Source organism: Nelusetta ayraudi, unplaced genomic scaffold (assembly GCF_046127955.1).
Source record: "Nelusetta ayraudi isolate G7.1 ecotype Tasmania unplaced genomic scaffold, CSIRO-AGI_Nayr_v1 ptg000026l, whole genome shotgun sequence".
Lineage (NCBI taxonomy): Eukaryota > Metazoa > Chordata > Actinopteri > Tetraodontiformes > Monacanthidae > Nelusetta > Nelusetta ayraudi.
This window is the reverse complement of record NW_027466076.1, coordinates 8,353,967-8,377,865: the sequence shown is the minus strand read 5'-3', so window position 1 is coordinate 8,377,865 and position 23,899 is coordinate 8,353,967. Positions and strand designations below refer to the sequence as shown.

Sequence of the window (23,899 nt, the reverse complement as noted above, 5' to 3'; positions counted from 1 at the left end):
GTGGTGTGTCCTCGCATTGTCTTTCCAGTTTCACAGACTATACCAACGTCTTCCCCGTGACTCAGAGGACCAGAAAGCTGCTAATATCAAGAATTGACAAAAAAAAAAAAAAAAAAAAAAACCTGCTAACTAGCTGTACTGCTTTTCTAAACTAAATTGTATTATTAATTTGTGCGAGGCCTCCGTTAGCTAAATATTTCTTTGTCGCTCCGCTTTTTACGCACGAGAGTTGCGCTCTCTGCGCTCGCTCCTTCCTCGCGAGCCCGTGTGACTCACCTTCAATTGTCCCGATGAGGAACGCGCCACTGGAACCCTGAAGTTTCCCCGGACGGCTGCGGAACTCAACTCGTCCTTTTATTTATTTCGCGCAGCGCACTGACAAAGATGAGCAAGGCGAAGAGCAAGAGCGACAACAAGACGGAGAAGGCCTTGGCTGCGGAGAAAGAGCAGTTCAACAAACAGCAGGTAAATCACAAGTTGTTGCTGAGAGGGGACGTCGAACTGAGCGAACTTCTTCCGCGGTAGTTAATTGGATCTATTTCAATATGTAGCTCAGAGTTGTCAGTGACTGAGATAGTCTTTATTTATTCATTTAAAAACAAATATACATATATATGTATATATACGTATATACATATATACCTTAATATACCTTAATATGTATATATATATATAGGACAAACTCATTGAATGTGTAAAACGTTGTTGTTGTTGTTGTTGTTGTTGTTGTTGTTGTTTTTAACTTGGCACAAAACGCTTGTATTTTCCTGTACCAATGGCTTGGCTGGGTTTATCCTAAATGGCAACTTGTAGGTCATTGTAATCCATCCCTCAAACTTTCCTTCTTCTGTCTTACAGCTCCAAAGCATCAGCAAAACGGTCTCCCCCGGCGAAACACCACCCAAAGAGAAATATGTGCGCAGTATCCTTTGTGAGAACTTCCAACCAGGTTTTTGCTAGCTAGAAAGTGCTCATTCAGTGCTCATGTCTGAATTGGACATTTTCCACTATCCATGCACTCAAATAGGGTCATGCCGATTTGACATTATGGGATCTGGGAGGGTGTCAGCCCCGAACAGCAGTTTTGCACACTGGTGAACACAGAACCTGGAAGGTTTTCACGCACCTTTCGCGGGACTAGCAGAAATGAAAGAAACACACAATAGAGGGGGAGCAGCCGCAAAAGTCCCGCAGATGCAAGGCGAGATCTGTCAACATCCTGTCAACGTGTTTCGCAATGGTCTTTCCGATGGTGAGATATTTTTATTGAGTCCTCTCTAGCCACATCTCTCAGGGTTTCCTTTACAGCTGTGCAGACGTTATCCTGGGGACGTATAAAGAGGGTGGAGCCACCACCTTCTGGTCCTACACCGTCAACCTCCCGCTGTCCAGCAACTCCATGGTCAGCTGGAAGTTCTGCTACCTGCTGCACAAAGTGCTGCGGGGTGGCCACAGAAACGTAAGGACGCCCGTGGGAACCCAGCTCAGCCAGCCCGCTCGCTAGCCCGCTGACCTGCCAGCACTCCTAACGTTCCCTGTGTCCGTCTGACCTGCAGGCTGTTCGAGATTCCAGCAGCCACTGCCGCAGCATCAAAGATATGGGCACCCTGTGGGTAAGTCGGACACAACTCAAACCATTCTGTTACTGATAGGGATCACCCAGTTTTACTGTTGATTGAGGAAGCCAAGTTCCAGTGGTTTGCCAACCATAATATGCAGCCTCTACTCTGGGGCTCCAGGTCAATAGAACCTCTAAGAAAGAAAGCTGATGATTTGTCCCTCTTCTCAATTCTCCCAGGGGAACCTGCATGATCGATATGGCCACATCGTTGCCTTGTATGCCAAGTACATCAGCCTCAAGATAGAATTCCACGCGAAGGTAACGCAAAACATCTCTGCGGTGCATTCCGTACGATTAAGGGAACGTAAACAAACAGATATTGGCTCTTCTTCCCAGCACAAGGTCATCCCAGGCAACCTGGAGGCCACGGACGAGACGCTGGAGAGGGAGGCGGGAAATGACATGACCAAAGTGTGAGTTGGCCCCGCCCGCCCGCTGTTGCGGCTTTGACGAGCTGTGCGTGAAAGCAGCGTTTCACGCAATGTGAACTTCCGATGCTTTAGGTTAGACATGACGCAGGAACTGTTGGACTGCCTCGACGCTGGGATGAAGATGGCCGAGACCAGTGAGTCAATGGGAGGGCACGAGAAATATACCTCAGAAGTGATTAATACCTCATTAGAATCAAAGTCTCATTGTCATTTCCTGTTTCCCTGTGTATTAGAATTATTAGTTTGTGGTCTTCACAGGATGCCAGGAGGGATAATAATAATTGTAGCGTGATGTTAAAAACGTCCGATCCTTTTTTTCACCTATTGCATAAGAAACACATCAGCGAACAGCACATTTAGCTCTTTGCTTACAGCCCCCAGCAAAAAAGTTGGATTGACTTTTCTCATTTCTGGGGAGGTCAATGACCGGCTAGAAGTGTTGGACACTTCAAAGAATACATGACATTAATAAGGAATTCTGCATGTTGTGTTAGCTTTGCGCCAAATGGATGCCAACGGAGCCAAATCCACGACTCCAGCCGGTCAGTGCAGACTGACTCCGCTCATCCCCCTCATACTGGACAGCAGCTTCCTCTACCACTTCTCCGTCCGCCTGATGTTCAAGCTACACTCACGTGAGGGAGAAAATCCGATTTTTTTTTTTTCCTTTTAATTCCTTCAAACGTTACCGTGTCGAATGGTCCCCTTGAAGCCGTCACTCCCTCCGACTCGTAGGCATTGCTCCAGATGTTCTTCTGGGACACAGGGAGCGCTTCCGTGACCTCTTCATGAGGTAGGTCGCCCGTGTCGCGCGGCCAGAACGCTTTGCTTCATTTCATTGGTTCTGCCCTTTTCAGCTGCTTTTTTTCTCCTGTAGCCTCAAGCAGTTCTTCGAGAGAGCCAGAGAGATGGAGTTCTTCAAAAGTATCATCCTGATCCCAGAGCTCCCAGATGTCAGTAACCGGCTCTGTCACAAACTATTCTTGGATGAGGGTTTTGCCGCACTGATGATTTTTAACAATTGCACTGTTTGTCTTATAACTTGCCATAAGTAAGAAGAGTAAAGTTCTTGAGTTCTTTTGCTCTGCACCAGAGTTTGGAATGAAAATCCAAACTTTGGAAATAAGTTTTAAGATGGAACCCAGTGCAGCTGATAATACTTGCAGCGACAATTAAACAGTAAAATAAGAAACCACCAGTCTTTGGATTAGCTTTAACCTGAGATACATATCTTGCAATTCTAAAAACAGAAGAGTTTGTCCTGCAACTAACTTCCTTCATTGTCCTCCACTGCCATTACCGAGACTGAGATCACAAAGACATTTGCCTTTTTTGCGACGTCACCCATGACCAACCCGTTTTGTAAAATTCGCGCGACCAATCCGCAGGGTCCTCCGAACTTCCTGCGCGCCGCTGCCTTGGGGGAGTACAAAAAGCCTGTGGTGGTGATGCCGGGGAGCGAGGAGGTGAACGAGGAAGAGGAAGTGGAGCCGCCGCCAGAGAGAGAGCCCAGGGAGTCGCTGCAAATTCCACAAGTACGTCAGCGCTCAAATCAGGAGATAGATCACGTGTCCCCCTCTGCCACCCTCCTCCCCATCCGCATCTTTAACATTTCGCTTCTCTCCGCGCCAGTATTACCTGCTCAGCCAGATGGGGGCGCCGGACATCCCATCCGAGCCGAGGGGAACGGAGAACGACCAGCTGAAGAGGGAGCTGGAGGTGCTGAAGCCGGAGCTGCAGCTCATCAAGAGCGAGGTGGGTCCTTCTTCCGCAATACATTTCAACCACTGTTCCGCGGCACACTGGCGTACCGAGAGATAACGTCAGGTGTGCCGTGACAAATTAACCAATTTCACTTCATTGGTTTTAAAAAAATAAAAAATAAAATTCCATTATGGAGAGACTGAATGTGAGCCTATTTCCCTCCTTCAGTTCAGGCCCAGGTTCCGCACTGACTGAGTATTAATAAATAAAGAGACTACATCAGGGGTGGGCAAACTTTTTGACTGGTGGGGCCACAATGGGTTCTAAGTTTTGACAGAGGGGGCCGGGCAGCAGCAGATGGATGGAGTGTTTCGGTGACCCACCTCTTAGGAGGACAAAAAATATCATGGGATAGGTAGAAAATGTGGTTTAATGTCTATTGAAAATGAACTAAGGCAGTTACAACAAAATCAGTGTCGTTGAAGCCCCACGGTGTTTAGCTCTTTATTGATATGATTCTGAAAACGCTGAAAAAATGGATGAAATACAGCTATTTTTTGACTTACTGACTATTAATATCATTTCTTCAAGTTCAGCGGACAGAATTATAAAGCTCAATGGGCCGAATATGCCCCCCCGGGCTGTAGTTTTCCCACCCCAGGACCCCAACAAGGCATGATGGTTTATATTTTAGCCTCTTTGAAACAGCCGACTTCTCACACAGAATGCTGCCCACTTGGAATTCTCTCAGTCACTTTTAATTAGACATTGGAAATAGTTTTCATGAAACACTGAAATGTTCCCCTACCTCTTAAGCACACGTTGACTGATTTTTGTGCACTCGTAATGATTGCAGAGCATTCGAGATCAATGGAGTTCAATGCAGAAATGAGTCAGTCACCACAAACTTTTGAACAGTAGTCTATATAAGAAAATAGAGGAAACCAAAAAAGGTAAACTTAACTTCCATGCTATAGGAGCTAAGTGTTCCGTGTCCCTGCTCCTCAGGCCCAGCGGTGCGTGACCGAGCTGAAGAGCCAGGTGAACCGGCTGGAGGCGGAGGTGGACGAGCAGCGCACTCACAAGCAGATAGCCATGGTGGAGAACGAGCAGCTGCGGATGGAGGTGGAGACGCTGCGGGGCGCCACGGCGGTCGGCGTCGGCGCTCAGATCGGAATGAAGGAGGCGGACAGTGAGTGCAAAGACTCGGGTCCCAGGGTGTCTGAAAAAAAAAGAAGAAAAAAAAAAAAAAGAAATTCCCCTCTTCCCTCCCTTGACTTCTGCTCTGTCACCCGCGCACAGCGAGGGCCCAGGCGGCTGAGCTGCGCTTCTCGCAGCTCAAGGAGAGACACGCCGAGCTGATCACCAGCCACGCCGACCTCATGAAGAAGGTGGGTCAGCAGCCGTCCCGTTCCAGAGTCTTCCCATTCTGTGCTTGAGTAAAACTGTGGATACTTGTGTAAGAAAATACTCTGGTAAAAGTGAAAGTATTGATTCAACTTCTTTACTCAAGTAAAAGTAAGAATTCACAGTTTCTTCAGTAAAAAAGTAAAAAGAAAAAATGCCAGTAATTAAACGACACGTTTGTTGATACTTTGCTAAAGTGAAAAAGTTGTCACAGTCTTGATGAGCATCTGGATAATTTATAATTTATATAATAACAGTTTTGCGACTCTTAATACTATCATTTAGTTTTCCAGTCAACCATTATTGGATGTTTCATTATTATTATCATTATTATTATTATTATTTGGATGTAAACTGTTAATTACATTATTTTTCACATTTTTATTTTTCTCTGTACTGAAAACGTACTGAACAGTGACCCTGAAGCTGCGGTACTCTGAAATTGTTTCACTCTAAAATATATCTAATATATATCTGTATGTTTTCTGAATATCTAAAATATAACCTAAAAATAATGAGCATATTTGTTTGGTTATTTTTACAATACAATGAGTAGAAAGTACAGATTATTGTGTATACAAATGTTGGGAGTAAAAGTAAAAAAGTCATCCGAAAAAAGAAATAACCAAGTAAAGTACAGATATCTAAAAAGATCCAATGAAGTATTTCTACTTCGTTACTTCCCACCTGCGGTTCATTCATCTAACAGGGGACGGTCCGGCTTTTCTGACACGCTGTGTTTCGGTCTCTTGGTGCAGAAGGCAGACACGGTGAAGATGCTGTCGACGACGCAGCGGGGCCAGGACGACCTGCTGCGGGCCAAGCAGCAGCTGGAGGCCGAGCTGGAAGCCCTGCGGCAGGAGAAGAGGAACTTGGTGCGACGTCGGCAGGTCACCTCGTGCTGTCGGCCCGTCGTCGGACCGTCCTGAAACATTGTCGTCTCCTCTCCCCTTTGGCAGATGAGTCAGAAGCAGCAGGAGGTTCAGCAGCTCAACCAAGACCTCCTGGAGCAGCGGGCGGAGACGGCCGCGCTGCGCAGTAGCCTGGAGAGCAAAGAGATGGTGAAGCCGACGCTGTTCAAACTCCGCTGTTGCAGCTTTGAAATGGCTACTCAGATTTTGATTTTTTTTTTTTTTCCTCCAGGAGGGTTCCCAGGTGAGCGGCAGCCTGGCGGCGCTGCAGGCCGAGCGCGACGTGCTCCAGCGCGCCGTCCGGGAAAAGGACGGTGAGCTGTCGGCGCTGAGGAGCCAGGCCCACCTGCAGCAGGGCTCTCTGGACCTGGAGAGGGAGCGACTCAACCGGGAGCTGGAGGCCCTGAGAGCTCAGCTGCAGCAGCAGGTACACGGCCAGCAGTCAGACAGGCTTCAGATCACTGATGACCGCGAATAATGCGGCGGATGTTCAGATTCAAGCCACGTATCCAGTTGGCGAAGAACCCGTAGTGACCCTCCAGCAGGTGATTGGAAGAACCTTCTTCTAATTGGACCTGAAATTTTTTTTAATGAACCTCATCTGTGAATCTATGAATGTCACCCAATCCTGTATTTGTGCTTCCTCTGTGGTTTTTAGTGCGGCAGACAAGATTTTAGCCAAGCTACATTTCTGCTCAGAAAGTCCTCAGAACTTGCAATTTATACTTACTTGTAAATAGAACTTGTGAAACTCGTAATTCAGTTTTACCCCCGAATTTAGATTTAAATACAGTTTTTATTTCTGTCATGCAATTTTTTACTTTGTGCAAACCGATAGCTGAGTTACGTCAATCTTTAATTCGAAAAACTCTCACCCCTTTCTTTTTCCTCTCCTGAATTTAAACTTTGAGTTTAAATTTGTGCTTCCAACGTGAGTTCATTTTGAAAGGAATGAAGGTTGTCAAGGCCACATTTTTGTCCATCTACAGCTAGATAAATTCTTAACAACCTTGTGATATCTACGGCCTATAACGCTTCACCGCTAGCTTTTGAACGCAGCACTTGCCTGTGCTGCGGTGTGGCGCTAACCTCCCATTGCCCTCCCGCAGCTCACCATCAACGCAGAGCTGAAGCTGGAGATCGACCGGCTGAGGCGAGAGCTGGATTCCACCCGGGCTGAGTTAGCACGCGCTAACGGCGCCCTGCAGAGCAAAGAGATGGTAGGGATATTTCTGCCGACTGCCGCTGATCGTCTACCATTGTGGCGGCCATTAGGGCGACTGTAGCTCAGGAGGTAGCATGGGTTTCTAATTTCTGACCATGTGCGACAGTAAAGTTTATCTTGATCTTGACCTTGACATGTAGCTTATATATTACCATCCCCAGTGTGAATGTGGTGTGAATGAATAGTGGGTTCAATGTAAAGCGCTTTGGGTGCCTTCTAAAGCGCTATATAAATCCAGTCCATCATTATTATTATTATTATTATTATTATTATTATTATTATTATTATTATTATTATTATTATTATTATTATTATCATTATTATTATTATTGTTATTCATGAGCTTTCCTTGTGCGCTTTCGTCTCTGAATCTGCAGAGCGGCACCCAGCTGAGCAGCACGCTAGCGGGGCTGCAGGCGGAGAAGGAGATGCTGCTGCGCTCGGCCAGGGAGCAGGAGGCCTCGCTGGCCTCGCTCAGGCAGCAGGCTCAGCTCCACCACAGCTCCGTGGAGCAGGAGAGGCAGAGGAGCAGCATGGAGCTGGGCAGCCTGCAGGCGCAGCTGCATCAGCAGGTAGCAGCACGCGGCCTGCCGCGCCTCTCACTGCACCGCCCGATCTCTCCATCGGATTCTGAGGGGTATCTTCTGTGTGTGTGTGTGTGTGTGTGTGTGTGTGTGTGTGTGTGTGTGTGTGTGTGTGTGTGTCCCACCAGTCCCTTCGAGAGGCCGAGCTGGCCCAGAAGCTGCAGGCGGAGCAGTTCTGTCTGCTGCAGTGTGCCGTGGTGGAGGCCGAGGGCATCATACTGGACGCCGCGGCCAAGCTGGACGATCCCATTCACCTGAGCTGCACCAGCTCTCCTGGTAAAACTAAACTATCCATCCAGCTTCTACATCTGCTTACTCCTGCACTCAGGGTTGAGGGCAAAACTAAACTACTTTATCTTAGCTAATTCATCATTCATTTTTTTAAACTAACATGTCACCATTGCTGTGCTTATAATACACCATGTTTGACTATACAATGCAAATCTCAATGACACCACCGCCACTAAACTCAACTAACATATTTCAAATGACACGTTTCTTGATTATTTTAGATTGGTTAGGAAGATTAAGGATTTTTTCTTTTGCCTCAATCAGTGAACAATTTCTCACCTGAAAACTTTCGCAAGCATCTCCTTCGGTCGTAAAGCTGGGTGACACCCTGTACAAGTCCAGTCACTTCAGTTTATTCTACTTTTCCTAACCATTTTTTTTTCCCCAAGTTCACTTCCTGGAAAGATCAGTAAAGATCCTTCTGCTTTGCAGAAGATGTGCGCGTGTGCTCACCTTGGTCGCTCTGCCTGTTTTGCAGATTATTTGGTGAATCGTGCTGAAGTCACTCTGGGCTCTTTGGACAAGCTGCAGCAGAGCCACATGCTTTACCTGGGAAACAGGAACGGTGAGCGACGGCGTGTGTTTTGATTGGTTTCAATAGGTTTCACGTATTTATTAAATAGGTCTTTGCTTTGCCCCCCAAAAAAAGACGCCAGCGGTTTGTTGAGAGCGGTCACGCAGTTCTCCCACCTCGCCGCCGACTCCATCGTCAACGGGGCGGCGACGTCTCACTCCGCCCCCACCGACCAGGCCGACCGTAAGACCCGGGCGACGCAGCCTGCCTGGCGCTTGTCTCACATTCTAATCTAGACAAACAGCCGACGACACCTCACCTCGCCCCCCCCCACACGCAGGTCTAACCGACTGCTGCCGTGACTGCGCAAACAGCCTCCTGCAGTTCCTGAATTACCTGAAGCTGCAGGACTCCCTACCCCGGGCTGACCCCACTCCAGTGCGCTACACTGTCCAGCGCCTCCACGCCTTGGGACAGGTGGGAAATACATACATTTGTCCTCTAGGAGTGCTCAAACACAAGACTGTTATTTTTTTTTAACAGAACTTTATTGAAAATTTGAAAATACAGACTCTCAAAGAGGATAATGAACACAGATCAAGTGGTATTTTTAAATTAGAACAACAAGTAGCGAGCAATGTCCAGACTTACTTTCCTAGCATTTTTGTTATTTTCTACTTTTTTTGAGACAAGAGAAAAACAACCTTAAATTGGTTAATCAAACCCAAGACTGTGAAGGTCGCTCCCCCCTGCCGTATCCCATTCCTGACTGTGCGATTGGCGTCCAGGATCTGCGGCCCAAGGGGCAGGACGTGCGGAAGGAGGAGCTGGGGTACGTGGTGGACAAAGAGATGATCGCTACGTCCACAGCCATCGAGGAGGCGGTGCTGCGGATGGACGTAAGGACGCGCAGCTGCACCAGCACCCCCACCCATCCTCCAGCTGCATGCCGCCAGCTGGATAAAATTCAACGTGTTTGTTTTTTTAATTTCACTCCGCAGGAGATCATGAACCAGGCTAGGAACGAGACCAGCAGCATCAAGCTGGAGGTCAACCAGAGGTAATCATATATAAAAACATATACGTATATATTTGTGTATATACTGTATATATATATATATATATATATATATATATATATATATATATATATATATATATATATATATATATATATATATATACACACACACTACTAGGGATGTGAACAATTAATCGATTATTGATTGTCGATGAAGTATTTAATTGATTAAATTAAATTAGTCGCAATTGATTGAACATTTTTTACAGGGGTAGTGAAATAAGGGTGTTTTTACTGTTCTCTAAAGTAAAAATGGGTCACATTGGACCCTCAACATTATTTAAAGGTTAAGTAGTGTCTTCCTGACACGTTTTTCATTGTGAAATTTAGGTTCTCAGGAAAAATTGCAGCTTATCAATTAATCGTTTAATCGATTGATGAGGTCAATCAACTAACGATTAATGAACTCATCGATAATTTGCATCCCTAATATATACATATATATGTACACATGTTTGTGGGCTTGTGTCCTGCAGGTGGTGTTGATGAATTTTGACTTGCTGCTTTACTTTTGTATTTCAGTATTCTGGGATCTTGCTCAGACCTGATGAAGGTAAAGTCTCAAAGGACAAATTTTAGGTCGCTGTGTGACTCTGAGCAAGTTTCAGCCAATCTGTTTTCCTGCCGTTTTCCCCCCCGCAGGCTGTTCATATGTTGGTGACGGCAGCCACTGACCTGCAAAAAGACATCGTAGAAGGAGGCCGGGTAAAGGGGATTCTATCTACTTTCTCAATATTGTTAAGTGATTAGACAATGGTGATGCCAAACTTGTGAGTCTTCTTCGGATTTGACTGTGTGCTTTAACGACTGAGGCTGGCCAACAAGTATTCTTGTATTCTAATGTGCAACATTGCCGCTGTTTTGTCCTCAAAGGAATTCGAATTGGTCTTTCCTAATGAGCTGACTAATCCTGGTGCAAAGCAGAGAGCCTTCACAATAATCAGATTTCACATTCGATTTTTCCTCAGTTGATGAGCAGCAGAAGGAGCAGCCTGCTAAACCTTTACGCTGCTCTTCCTCACAGGGGGCAGCGTCTGTGACCGAGTTCTACGCCAAGAACTCTCGCTGGACAGAGGGACTCATCTCCGCCTCCAAAGCTGTGGGCTGGGGCGCCACGCAGCTGCTGTGAGTCTCACCCCGAATTCACCAGAAACCCCACTTGTCAAAGCCGCTTTCACAAACCCGTCCGTACGTCTTACCCTCCTCGTCAGAGACTCGGCCGACCGGGTGGTCGGCGAGAACGGCAGGTACGAGGAGCTCATCGCCTGCTCGCACGAGATCGCCGGCAGCACGGCGCAGCTGGTCGCCGCCTCCAAGGTGCGGAGAGGCTTCCTGGCGGCCCCGTGCGGGCCGCCGTAGCCGCTCGAAATCACGTCGGCGTAGGTCAAATTTGAGTCTCTGCACTGAAGGGGGTCATCGCACGTGTCATTGCAGGTGAAGGCCGACCGCAACAACAAGAAGCTGTCCACGCTGCAGCAGGCCTCGCGGCACGTCAACGACATGGCCGCCGTGGTCGTCACCTCCACCAAACACGGGCAGAAGCAGATCTCAGACTCGGGTAAGAAGGGGAGCTGGACCTGGGGGTCTTTCTGTGTGGAGGTTGCATGTTCTCCCACCGTCTCCTACTGTCCAAAAACATGCATGTGAGGTGGATTGGGAACTCTATATTGACCCTAGGTGTGTATGGGAGTGTGAATGGTTGTTTGTCTTTGTTTGTCTCCATAGCCGCGTTCAGACTACCAGCCAAAAACTGATTTTCAGCCCATCCAGATTGAAACCGGATGGCTCGTGTGTCGTCTGAACAGCCACAAATCACATGGAATCCGATTTTTGCTAAACGGATTGAAACCACCTTCGGGAGGTTGTTTTAAATGGCATTTGGACAGATGCGCCCAATGCGCCCCAATGCGCCACAGCAGAGGGCGCCATTCCAGGTGCAGAGCTCTAACGTATTGGAGCAGACAGAAGAAGTAGAAAACAGCAGTCCGATTGAGAGCAGTCACGCAGTGTCCAGTGTGGACAGTCCGCCCTGAAAATCGGATTTGAGAAGGAATCTGATTTGAATCAGATTCGCCTGCAGTCTGAACGGAGCCTGTGTGATGAGTTCAGGAAGAAGCTGGTACTGAAAATGGATGGATGGATGAATCAGTCAAATCATTTTATATTATTACGATTTCCAGCCAGGACTGCCACATTTGTTTGTTTTTGGCACCAATAGATGTTCTTCTACTTATTACCAAGCAATGAAAGTAGTAGTGAAATTAGTTTCGGTTCACGTTTCAGTTACAAGTTGGTTTAAACAACTGCACACACAAAAAACAGCAGGTGTTTTAGGTACTTGATTTGAAATGAGAAAGCGTTATTTCCTCGGCATTGTGAACTATTGACTTAACTTTATCTCTATTCCTCTTCAAGTCTTCACGCCTCTATCTCTTTCTTAATGTGTCATCTCTGTTCTACTGGAATTGATAATTGGCCTTTGTTTGAGTCCGGATTTATTTTCTTTTGCGTCTATCTTGCGTTGAGCCTCTGTACTTTCTGTGTGTAATATTTTTTGTGACGTGACTTTATGAACCAAGAAAAAAAAAAAAACTCTACTGTTGTCAAGAATAATAATAATAACACATCTGTCTTACTATGGGATGTTTGCAGGTTCAATGGACTTCTCTGGAATGTCTCGGATTAAGCTGAAAACAGAGGAAATGGAGGCTCAGGTCCGTTCTCATGGACATTTCATGTCAGGGAAAATATTCCCGAGGTTTGACTTCATCACATTGCCCGTCGTCTGTTTTTTTTTTTTATACATGTGCCTCTTCTCTCCGGCTCTGTCAGGTGAGGGTGCTGCAGCTGGAGAACCAGCTGGAGCAGGAGCGGGTGCGTCTGGGGGAGCTGAGGAAGCAGCACTACGAGCTGGGCGGCCCCGAGGGGGCGCCGGACGGCGCGGACTTTGCGGACGACAGCTTCCCACCTCCGCCTCCGCCCACCCTGCTGGACTCGTCCGGGGGCTCTCAGGCCTTTCCCAGCGCGCAGCCTTACCTCAACACGCAGAGCTTCTCGCAGACCAACCCCTTCTCGCCGCAGCCCTTCGCCGCGCCGCAGTCGTACGCGCCGGCCAGCAGCTACTCGCAGCCGTACGCTCCCGGCTCCCAGGCCTACACTCCGCCCCAGGCCTACATCCCATCCCAGCCCTACACCTCGCTCCCCACCCAGAGCAACCTGAAGCCTCAGTCCTTCCCGCCCTCGGCGTCCACGGCCGGCGCCTCCCAGCCGCACTCGCCGTCCCTCCAGCAGAAAACCCCCCAGAGCGGCACGTCGGAGGCCAAGTCGACCTCCAGGAGGTCCAACATCTTCACCAAGTCGGGGAACTTGCTGAAGAACGCGGTAAGAGCCGAAAACCCACTGCGACTGCATTTGCATTCCTGGTGCCAACCAGCGTCTGAATATCTGCCTCTTCATTTCCAGTTCAAGCGGAGCGACGCTGGACCGGGAGAATCTTGAAGTCCAGCTGAAAGAGGGGGGAAAGAAGGACGACTAAAGAGCTATTCATCATTTTTTTGATTTTAATCTGCAGCTCTGGGAGCTTAAAACTATGGTTTATAATAAAGTGATGTAAAAATATAAAGTCCTTCCGCGAAATTTACAAAATGAAACGGCACTGGAGTAGCTTCTGGCATATTTTGTAATCATCCTAGTTCTTTACTGTCGATGCTACTTGCTGCTGCACGCTGATTAAAGGTCCCAATCTGACACTTTCTAGATTTGATAAGATTAATTTCTACTCCTGCCTTTCTTTCTGGGACTGGGACTCTTATTAAAAGTATAGAAACATCTGTCCTGGGCTATTTTGATCAGATATCAGAGACCAGTGGAGCAACACACCTTCTTAATCATTCCCTTCTCCTCAGCTATTTTTGTCAATGGTTTTTATATTGTTTTAGGTGTTTTGTGGTCAAAGATTGAATCCACCGTGTTGAGTCACTTTAAAACACTCAAATGAATCACGCTTTGGTACAGATCCGAACCCCTCAAGTGTAGAAACAATAATAAAGTGACTTGCCCTCGCAGTCTGACTCCGCTCACTCTCTGCCGAGTATTTAATCATCCGTATTTTTCATCTTTGCCGCATCAGATTAAAATACAAAGCACGTCATATTACAAGGGATTTTGTACAAACGCTGCTACTGCTGTGCTTCGATTGCCTTTGATTCAGTGGGCTGTGCGTGTGTGTGTGTGCGGTTAGATTGGTGTCATGAAAAACGTCGCCGCTTTCAGAGTTAAAATAAAGCTTTAGAAAAAAATCATTTATTTCATCAGCAATGCGAGTCTTCCCCTTCCAATGGTAAATCTAATAGTTAGTTGGCTTGATCCATTTTTTTGGATTAATAAAATAAAATCATTGAAATGATTGTTTTTTTTCTTCAAAAAAACCAAACAACAAAACAAAACAAAACACGTCACCTGCCAGCTGCTTCATTTCATTTCAAACCTCATTTCTGGCTGAGTGACTCGACATCGTGTGCTGCTCACCTCCGAGATGAAGTCTGGGATGATGACCGTTTGACAAGGGCCGACGTTTCAGCCACTCCCCCCCCCCCCCACCCTGTTCGTGACATATTGATGCATGGCAGGTGTGCGTGCGTGTGAAGAGCACCAGTGGAGGACGTGAGGCTCTGAATCGCAACTGCACTCAGCCGTGTTCCGTGTGTGAATAATGCATTTCGATTGTGCATTTATCAAGGGAGGGATGGAGAAAAAAAAAAAAGACAAAATATTCCTTTTCCTCTACTCACTGTCAAGGAATCAATGTAGCCTAACTCGGTTAATAATTATAATTAATGTCCGCGGGGCCTTGCAAACCGCGACGTTAGGGATCATCAATGAACGATCACAAATGCATTGTCAAAATAAATACAAAACGATACATGGTCCGTGTCTACTGTGAGCACACATTAGAAAAAAAAGAAAAGAAAATGACATGACTTTTTCCTTTCTCGGAACATCTCAGAAAAAAGGGGAGGGATCAAAGCAAGAGGAAGAGCGGAGTGGAGGAAACGGAAAGGACAGGGCACCGTAGGGAGAACAGGTGACTTCTCAGAGTCTGTCGCAGCCACACCAAGAGGTGCGGGAGGAGCGACCTTGGAGGTCCGCCGGCCTCATCTATGTCCGTTTGTTTGGGCCGCCGCCATCGGCTGCTCCTTCATTGTTCCAGCTGGCCCCAGGTTGCCCCCCGCCAGAGGCAAATCTAGCTCCGGGGGCCGTTGGTCGAGGGAGGTCGCAGCAGGACTCCCAGGACTCTGCAGAGTCTCTCTCTCTGGTAGGCGGGGTTATTTAAAGAAAAAAAAAAAGGCGGAGCAGAGAACCGGCAGCGGGGGCGGAGGGGAGTTCGGGGCCTAGCAGTTGATGGGTGCACAGTCCGCCTTGGCTTTGCCCGCCGAGCTGATTATCCGCATGAGGCAGTGTCCGAACTCCTCCAGAATGAGGCGCTCCGCCTCCGCCTGAGGCTGGTGAGTCTGTTCGGCCCTCTTGGCCTGTTCCAGCAGGCACTCGCACGTCGCCTCCAGCACCTCCTTGGTCACGAACGTGTACGGCAACCTGCAGGAGGGAATGATGTCACAGACAGGAGTTAGTTCAAACTCTAATCACTGACACCAGAGACAGACTTTGCTGTCAATCACTCCTTCCTGATTCTTACTGTTCGACTAGTTGGCTATTATTCCATAAAAATTCATTAAAACCATGAAGAAAATCAGCTTTTTTTTATGATAAATCTTATGATTATCTGCATGTTTGCTTCTAAAATATTATTTACAATGTCCCACTATGTAGGTTTTCCAGCTCTTTGTATTTCATCCCAAATATGCAAGACACTACTGAAAGCATGGACAGATGTGTAACTGCTAGAAAACATTGTTAAAGTGAATTTCTCACAATATGGGACCATTTATTTCAATGTATGATTTGCCTGCTGTATGACTGCTTGCAAAAGGCGAATAGCAGGCGGTGAAAAACATTGAAGTCCTTGCAGGAGGTTTGAAAGGCAGACAAGATGAAACCCTTGTACAGTTAACATGTTATTATTCCAAATATTCTCTGCCCTGGCTGTCTGACAGGACGAGCGCTCCGTTACCTCCCGCCTCCGCTGGATATGACGGGCGTCGTCCGCGTGAGCAGGTCCGAGATCTGCGAGGAGAGCTTGGTCTTGGCCGCCGTCTGCTGCTGCACCCTCACTTCCGCCGCGTCGGCCAAGTGCATGAGGGTCTTCCTCTCCGGGCTCTCCTCGAAGTTCTTGCAGCCGATGCACTTGCAGATGGACGAGCACATGATCTTCGCCTTGAGGACGAAGAACCGGAGGGGGAGGGGAAAGTCAACAACCAGAGTTCTACGGGGAGGGCAGGACGCCACACGAGCAGCCGCAGCTCTTGCGCACCCACCTCGTAGCACTCGCAGTAGTTCTTCAGGCAACCCGACCGCTTGCAGTTGCAGCCCTTGCTGTGCCGCCGGTCCGACTCGCCCTCCTTGCCTTTGCCGATTTTGGGCTTGAAAGCCTCGGGGTTGCGGTCCAGGCACGTCTTGATGGCTTTGAGACGCTCCGTCTCGTGCTCCAGGTTGTTGAAGCAGTTGTTGCAGTTGCAGCTGTTGCAGAACTCGCCGTTTGCGAAGCAGTCGCAGTACCTGAGGGGCAGAAACGGAACCTCGGTTTTGCCGCGTGTCGTGCGTCCGAGTGGCGTGCGGTGCGTTTTTAGGTCAGCTTTGGGATCAACGCAGTCACGCAGTGTCGTACTCACAGCTTGAGACACTGCGACTTGGTGCAGTTGCACGGCTTCCTGGGCCTGGGGGTCGTCTCTGCCGTAGACATGCTTCGAACAAAGGGAATGTGATACTAAGGTTAAAAAAATCGAGTAAAGAAAACTTAAATAAGGTCATTCACTCAACAACTGACTGCTGACATTTCTGCTGAATGGTCCAATCCTTAGATTGTGTTTGCAGCAGACAAGAAGGGGAGAAGAAAAGGATAAGACTATAAAATGCCTCCATGCTGCAAGCTTGGCAAGCTAGTTTACAAAGTACTTGACCTGAACTGATTCGGACGCAGCTCAAAATATCCCCTGAACGCCCTTTGACGTTGTGTGTAGTACAAAGGGTGAAAGATTGAAATTACAGGTCAACAACCCTTTAAACACGAGGCACCGTTTTGCATTCAGTCATCATTAATATCTTGACCGTGGCCTGAACAAAACACAGACAATTTGCATCGTTCTGCCAAATCCAAACAAGCAGCGCAGCAAACAAGATGAACGTCTCTTTACCCGTTGAGCGGCAACCTGGCCGGTGTCTGGACAGCAGGAGCTGCTGGGAAACTGGAGCTGGTGGCAGGCGTCACAAACTGCGGCTGTGGCAGCTGCGGGCCATCACGTTCGATTGACGAGGAAACACATTCGTTACGAGTCATTGAGGGCAGGTGAGACGTTAAAGTGGGGGGGGGGAGTGATGAAGAAGGAGCTCGAACCTGCGTGACGTATTGTGCTGGCAGGACCGTGTAGCCCACGTTCCCGCCGCCGGGGGCTGGCGCCAGGACGGCGGAGGAGAGGTTGGTGAAGTTGTGCTGGATCTGGGGGAGAGGAGTCGCTGGCATGATGAGGCGCTGCTGCGTCTGGGTGGTGCCGACCACCGTGGTCGACGTCAAGGGCTTCGGCGCCACCTGCGGGGGGGCACACAAACGCAACGCGAGGAACATTCATACAGAGTTCCAACTGTCAGAACTAAGATTAAAAGAAAGCAAAAAAAAAATAAGGTGCAAAAAACGTTTTAATCGCGATTAATCATCGTAGTTAACTCGCAGTTTGAATTGCATGTGTAAAATTCTATTATTTTGCATTTCAAGGCAGTTTTAACCCCATAAAGTGAAATATTTCTTACCAGCAATCGGCCAGATGGGACGACTACGGGTGAGTAAAAGGGACAAAAAGGTTTACGCCACCGGATGCGGAAGCGTGTTTGTCTGTTTTCATCCCTCTCTCTCACTCTTTTTCGATACTGACTAATATAACGTACACAAATATGATCAAATATGATCGCATTTGTCAATCGCGGCACTTCTGCTTCCGATGTGAACCCGGCCTCACGTTTGAAATGCAATTAAAAAAATAAGTAAACATTGAATTAATCGCGATTAATGCGTTATATGTGTATTTTGCTCTCAGTGCAGATGTTACCTGTTTGATGCTCTGTGCCTGGACGATGGGCACAGACATCCTGACCGTTCCCGCGCCGACCACCATGGGTTTAGCTTTAGGAGGAGAAGCGACATCAGATTTTGTGTACTATCTCTACTAATGACAGGACGCCACAGCGACGACGATGCTGAGCAGGCACCTGTCTGTATGGAGCTCGTGCTCGGGCCGCTGGTCTGTCCCGCGCAGCTCGCTGTGGTGGCCGTGACGAGGCGGACGTAATGGAAGCGACTGCCCGGCACCTGGATCTGCTGCACGTTCGGTTGGCTCGGCAGCGGGATGATGGTCTTGAACTGGGAGCCAGCGACTCCTCCCACAGACAAGGCCGGCACCGATTTAATACTCTGAGCGCGGTAAACCAAAAAAGGGGGAGTTAGCGTTTTTTTGTTCAAGTAATGAATGGTTGAAAAAACAAAAAGAAGGAGCACAAATTCAAATTGAAAGTCTTTCAGCTTGCAAAATCCCTGTGATCAGAGCATGATGACAGACAGACAGACAGACAGACAGACAGACAGACAGACTCCCATCTAACCTGTGCGCTGGTCTGGCCAGTGGCCACTTTGACCGGGGACAAGGAGGCAGGCTGCTGGACCGTGAGGATCTGCTGGCCCAGTGCTACATTGACAGGAAGCGTCACAGACTTCTGGGTGGCGTTGGACGTCGGGGAAGCCACAGACACCACGGTGACCTGACAAGAGTGACAAAGGACGTCATGCAGGCGTCATGTTCATCCCTGTGGGTGTCAAAGTCGTGCATGTTTGCTAATTAAGACAGATGTGCAGCTGACAGACCAATAAACAGCTTCAGAAAATGACGCCACTGACTGCTCTGTTATACTCTGTATGCAAGCCTGGGGTGAGACCACAGGTGAGAGGTTTCAGCCCGATTACAGAACCCCGCGATGCAGTCGCATGATGAGTAGTGAGTGGCGAGGCGTCTACCTTGCTGGGCGTCTTCATGGGGGAAATGGCGATCTTTTTGCCCGGCATACTTTGTAAACTTGTGGTGTGGGGCTCCGTCAGTGTGATGGTCCTCGGGGGAATCACTGGGGAATTCTGGGTAAGGACCCTTCCTAAAGACATTGCATTAAAAAGTTGAAGGAAAGGAGTTTAAAAAAAAAACAAAAAAAAAGGAGAAGTCAGCGGACCACAGTGAGCAGTGGCGCAGTCTAGTTTATTCTAGTGGGTGTACTCTGGTCCCCCCCGCCCCCAAGCCTCGCACACATCTGTTCGGCTGCAGCTGCTTCAAAACAACACCAAATAAGAACTGCGGTGATGCTTTAAGTATGCATCCACACAAAAAATGAGGTCATGAAAGACGGTGAAATGATCATCATCGTCATCGTCCAAATGTAAACGTGTTGTCAGCAACACAAGCTATGTAACCGTTATTTACAGCTGGACTTTAATCACCTCACAGACAGCAGTCACGAGACAAATATGTGAAAACGAAGAAAAGAAAAATAAATAATTAACAAACATATTGAAGAAGAAAAAAAAAAAAGAAGTTTCAGCAGTCAAGTATCAAAAGCAAACAAACAAGTTCTCTAAGGCAACCACTAAAGCAATGGCTGACTCTCAAACAGATCAGAACACAGAACATCCTAAACGGGAAAGTGACGCTGTGTCAAAAAACTAACTGATACGTATCTTTGCGCCTTTGTTAGTGGTTGTACGGTAATTCTGAACTTTTTCTGGTGGTTGCACGGCGTGCGCCTGCGTGTCCCTCAGGCCACGCCGCTGACAGTGAGTGAACCCACCTGCTAGAACTGGAGGCACTGACGTCTGAGGGCTGAGACACTTGCTGGTAACGGTTTTCGTTATGATGAACTTGATTGGTGCGGCCGAGGACGTGGGCGTTTTCTTGATCTGCGGAGATTTGTTCAGGGAAGTTTACCGTTCGCGCATCCACAACCTCTACTACAGTTTCAATCGGACCAAACTTCATTATCTTCTGTACCACAATAGAAACATTAGAAAACCACTTCCTTCACTTTTCAAACATTTGAACTTTTCCAAACACTCCTAAGATTGCATGTAGACTTTAACGTTTAAGCCCTTATTAAAATGCACTAGTCAAAGACGCAGATGAGTATCAAGGCAAAAATGGGGAAGATTAAAATAATTGCCTGTGTTAAAGCATTCAACATGCAAGTAAGAGAAAGAAAAGAAAAGAAAATTCCATATGTGTAATTCCAGAAACATTTTTTTTTCAACATACAAAACAAAAAGTCTGCAGTGACAAACTCGGTATCAATGATTACCTGAAGAGTCTTCAGCTGCTGGGCCTGCAGCGTTGTGACCTGGTTGCTGGCACTCCCCACGACCGGCTTCAGCTCCGTCCTCCCGCCAATTGTCACCACTTTAAACTGCTGAGCCTGGAGTTTGCCGTCCCCCGAGATCGGCACGACGCCAGGCTTGGTGCCCGCGTGGGGCAGCTGCAGCACGATGGGTTGACCCGGCTTGCCGATCGTCGTGACCAAAAGCTTCTGTCCTTCTGGCTTGAGGATCTGCGGCTGGTTCACGACGGCCTTCGCCGCTTCCGTGGCCTGAGCCGAGGCCACCTTGTTGAGGATGATCTGGTGGTTGGCCGGAGAGATGGTGAAGGGAGCGGTGAGCTTCTGCAAGCCGCTCGTAGTGACGCTAGTTCCGGTCACGCTGTCCGTAGTCCTGGTGGCGGCTGTGGAGGTAGCCATGGGCGATTTGAGGGCGAGGCTGGGCGACGGCGCGACGGAAATCGCGACGGGGAGCTGAACTCCGCAGCCGCTGCCGAGTTTGGGGTCGGCGGGCGCGGAGGGGGCCGGGTTCTGTTCCGCCGACGAGCCCGCATCTTGGCTCGAGTTGTCCGAGGCGGCGGGCGCGTCCGTTTCCATGGGGACTAACGTGTCATTGCTGGGCTCGGACTGGATGGCCGCGCCGTCACACTGAGGCTGAGGGACGTCCTCGCCGGCCTCGGTGTCCATGATCTCATCTGGAAGGAGGCTGTTGAGCTCCGGCGACACGTCCATGTTTGCGGCGCATCAAAATATCAGCTCTCTGTCAACCAGCCGTAAAGAAAGAGGCGACTTTTAGAAAGCTTTCAATTAGCGCGGTCTTCTCTTTTATTTACTTATTTTTCCACAATATCAAAGAAGAAACGGCTCAAGTTTAATTACAAACTAACAAAGAAAAACTTGTACGTACACTTTTTATTAGCCAAATCCACACTGTCAACGTAGTCAACTTAAAATCATACTATTATGGACCTTAATGTTGATCACACCTCCTTGGTCATCCCCAGGTCCAAGTACAAAAGGTTTGCAGACCGTGCCGTACTGGGCCCCTAAGCTGTGGAACTCTCTTCGGGCTCAGTCGCAAGCTGTCACTGAACGCTTATTGGTTTTACACCTTTTTATAATTGCACATTCGCGGTCATTTTTTGTTGTTTTAACTATGTTTTATTAGTATTGCTTTTATGATGTTCTACTCAGGAAAGCAACTTGTGCACAGTCTGGCTGTTATAAGGTGCTATGTGAATAAAATCTGATTGATTGATCGGTTGGTTGATTGGTTGGTGTGGCGAGTAAAATAAAATAAAGAGAGATGTTTATGGCCTGACTATCAAATGACTATCGTGAGAGCTGGAAATATGTAGACGTTTAAATAAAAATATAAATTCTGACACAACAGAAAATAAAACTTCTGGCACTTCTAGAGTCTATTTTAATCGTTATGCACCGTGACTCCAGCAAAAACATAGGGCAGGACCATCATAGATGGAAACCATCTATTGCTGCTGCACGTAATAGGCAAGGTCAACAAAATAATAATGATTAAAAAAAAACAAACAAACAAACATGCAGTAAATTAAGTACTGCGGTTATCTCGACGGGGTCTCTTTCAGCGAAAACAAACTCACGAGAGGCCACTTGAAGCTAAAGAGTTTGAATTTTTCAAACCGTACAATTTTAATGTCTTGAACCCTGCACAGCGGTTCGCGACCGTCTGGAAACAATTACGCACTTTAGGTCGGGGTCGCACGGGCATGTTACTGGCCCTCCCCGGGTTTGACACGGGCTGACAGCTGATGCTGCCTTAGCTAGGCCGCAGCGATCATCTCAGGCGTATCTTTGTCCTGCTGCTCTCCACTCAACATTAATCCACTGAAACGCATAGGGGGGGGAGAGAGGAGAGAAACTATACCCACCCCAAAGTACGAGAGCACACACAACGCTGTGGTTTGCCGCCACCGTAGTTTCCTATCTGCGCACAAAAACACCCGCCCGGCAACTTCAGCTGTGTGGGGAAAAAAAAACCCGCTTACAAAAAGGTGACCGGTTAAGGCAAGGACTGGGGGAAAGCGGCAAGCTGCCTGCTGGCTGCGTTACTATTTCAGGTCTGGGTTGGATTTCGAAAGATCCGCCATTTTTACTTCGTCATCAACTCTGTTAGCTTACCCGGCTAACAACGAGCTACACTGTATGGAGTAGTTTGTGAACGGACATTTCTACCGAACTCGCGACACTCGCCTGCAACTATTTCCAACAAAGCGGAGCAGCTGCATGGCAAAGCTAAAGATAACAGCCGCAGGGGAAGTGTGTAACGGGGGGGTGGGGGGGGGCGAGTCCTAAAACTCCTAAAGCAGACGGTGTATAGTGTGTAAACACTGCTAGCTCTCAATTAATTTCTCCAGACATCTCTTACATCTTGACGCGCCGACGTTAGAACCGTCATGCAGGACGGGCAGGAGAAAAAAAAAACCCCTCTTGGTAGTTTTATTTAATGAAGGTGACGTCTTTGTTGGCATCTCTGCCCTCTGCTGTAGGGCTTCAAGCTTGGCCTTGACAGCAACAGTGACATTAGACAGTTAAAACGACTCGGGCTACATGAGACAAAACACATCTTCACACCAGATACATTTTCAAGACGTCAATGTGAAGCAGTTGGCAAAAAAGGCAACTGATGCACTAATTGTGATCAAGCAATTACTGATGGCACAACTGGGGAATGTGGAACAGTTAGTGCACGAGCCTAGGTGTCTTTTCACCCAAAAAAACAACTCAGCAAGGTTATTCAGGGTCTAGCAGTGTTAGCTTTTACTTTTCCTATGCAAAGTGTGCACCTTCAGGTCATAGACAGCTGGCATGATATCAGAAATATGTGTTGCCAAATTACTTTAAAGTAAAATCAAACTTTCTCTCAGGGCACATAACACTCTCATTGGCCCGATACTCCAAGGAGACAGTGTTACGCGGTGCCGTCCACAAATCAATGATGTCGACCCTTTACCCATCATTATCTTTATCATCATAATCATCATCAAGCTCATGAAGGCAGCCCAGCGGGCAGGACAACTGTACTAGCAAACTTGCTGAGGTTGCTAACCCAAGCTAGCTAGCATAACATTGTCAATATTAGACACTTTCTTTAGGGCTCAGCTTTTTGTTGGTTCAAGTGTGACGGATCTCAGACAAGACCGATACAGAGCGATGCTTACCCGAAACAATAACTGGGAGCAGCGTTTCCAGATAATACGAGGAAAGCAAAAGGCGATTGTTCAAAATACCGCGCCGAGCGCCATTCCACCCTGACATTTCACAAGTGGACCACGCCCTCCGCGCCCTACGTCACTGTGACGTCACCCTTAAGGGCGCCGCGTAACTTGCCGTGAGAAACCATGACAAAATATTTTGAACATTTCAGATATCCCATAAATCGTATGGTTTGGAATCATATAAAAGTGTACTTGGCAAAAAGGTAAAAGAGGAGGGTGGGAGGAAAGAGGATGATTTTTTTGCTGCTTTGATGATGAGTATTTTGAGTGTTCAAATCATGAATGGTTCACAATAGTAAAATAAAATAAATAAATAAATCAATTTAAATAAACCAATTATAATTAAAATTAAAATTTTGAAGTTGTG

At 47.7% G+C, this 23,899-nt stretch overlaps 2 protein-coding genes across 2 annotated transcripts; one reads left to right on the top strand and one right to left on the bottom strand.

Moving 5' to 3' along the window:
• The first annotated feature begins 146 nt into the window (after positions 1-146).
• Positions 147-13,833, top strand: hip1r (huntingtin interacting protein 1 related). The gene is made up of 33 exons (XM_076029561.1): positions 147-465; positions 859-922; positions 1,317-1,459; positions 1,557-1,613; positions 1,799-1,879; positions 1,958-2,034; positions 2,125-2,186; positions 2,547-2,687; positions 2,788-2,845; positions 2,930-3,005; positions 3,441-3,587; positions 3,685-3,807; positions 4,765-4,948; positions 5,059-5,147; positions 5,922-6,038; positions 6,123-6,224; positions 6,307-6,501; positions 7,184-7,294; positions 7,677-7,871; positions 8,012-8,159; positions 8,653-8,739; positions 8,824-8,931; positions 9,029-9,165; positions 9,477-9,587; positions 9,690-9,748; positions 10,292-10,322; positions 10,412-10,474; positions 10,794-10,894; positions 10,981-11,086; positions 11,204-11,327; positions 12,422-12,483; positions 12,602-13,150; positions 13,232-13,833. Exons 1-33 carry the CDS (start codon positions 385-387, stop codon positions 13,265-13,267), a joined length of 3,825 nt encoding a protein of 1,274 aa, XP_075885676.1. The 5' UTR covers positions 147-384; the 3' UTR covers positions 13,268-13,833.
• A 210-nt stretch (positions 13,834-14,043) lies between these two features.
• Positions 14,044-23,625, bottom strand: lin54 (lin-54 DREAM MuvB core complex component). The gene is made up of 13 exons (XM_076029565.1): positions 23,476-23,625; positions 20,264-21,035; positions 19,760-19,868; positions 18,942-19,072; positions 18,533-18,688; positions 18,143-18,344; positions 17,983-18,056; positions 17,277-17,468; positions 17,077-17,168; positions 16,555-16,626; positions 16,201-16,441; positions 15,897-16,099; positions 14,044-15,361 (listed from the first exon to the last, which is right to left on the bottom strand). The coding sequence occupies exons 2-13, from the start codon at positions 21,005-21,007 to the stop codon at positions 15,160-15,162; spliced, it is 2,418 nt and encodes an 805-aa protein (XP_075885680.1). The 5' UTR covers positions 21,008-21,035; positions 23,476-23,625; the 3' UTR covers positions 14,044-15,159.
• Between the last annotated feature and the right edge of the window lie 274 nt (positions 23,626-23,899).

Excerpts from the sequence above, each read along its gene's own strand:
- hip1r (XM_076029561.1), top strand. The coding sequence starts at position 385 with ATGAGCAAGGCGAAGAGCAAGAGCGACAACAAGACGGAGAAGGCCTTG. Across the intron at positions 3,006-3,440 it reads TGATCCCAGAGCTCCCAGAT|GGTCCTCCGAACTTCCTGCG; the intron begins GTCAGTAACCGG and ends ACCAATCCGCAG. Across the intron at positions 7,295-7,676 it reads CCCTGCAGAGCAAAGAGATG|AGCGGCACCCAGCTGAGCAG; the intron begins GTAGGGATATTT and ends CTGAATCTGCAG.
- lin54 (XM_076029565.1), bottom strand. The coding sequence starts at position 21,007 with ATGGACGTGTCGCCGGAGCTCAACAGCCTCCTTCCAGATGAGATCATG. Across the intron at positions 18,345-18,532 it reads CTGGCCAGACCAGCGCACAG|AGTATTAAATCGGTGCCGGC; the intron begins GTTAGATGGGAG and ends TACCGCGCTCAG. Across the intron at positions 15,362-15,896 it reads ATATCCAGCGGAGGCGGGAG|GTTGCCGTACACGTTCGTGA; the intron begins GTAACGGAGCGC and ends TCCCTCCTGCAG.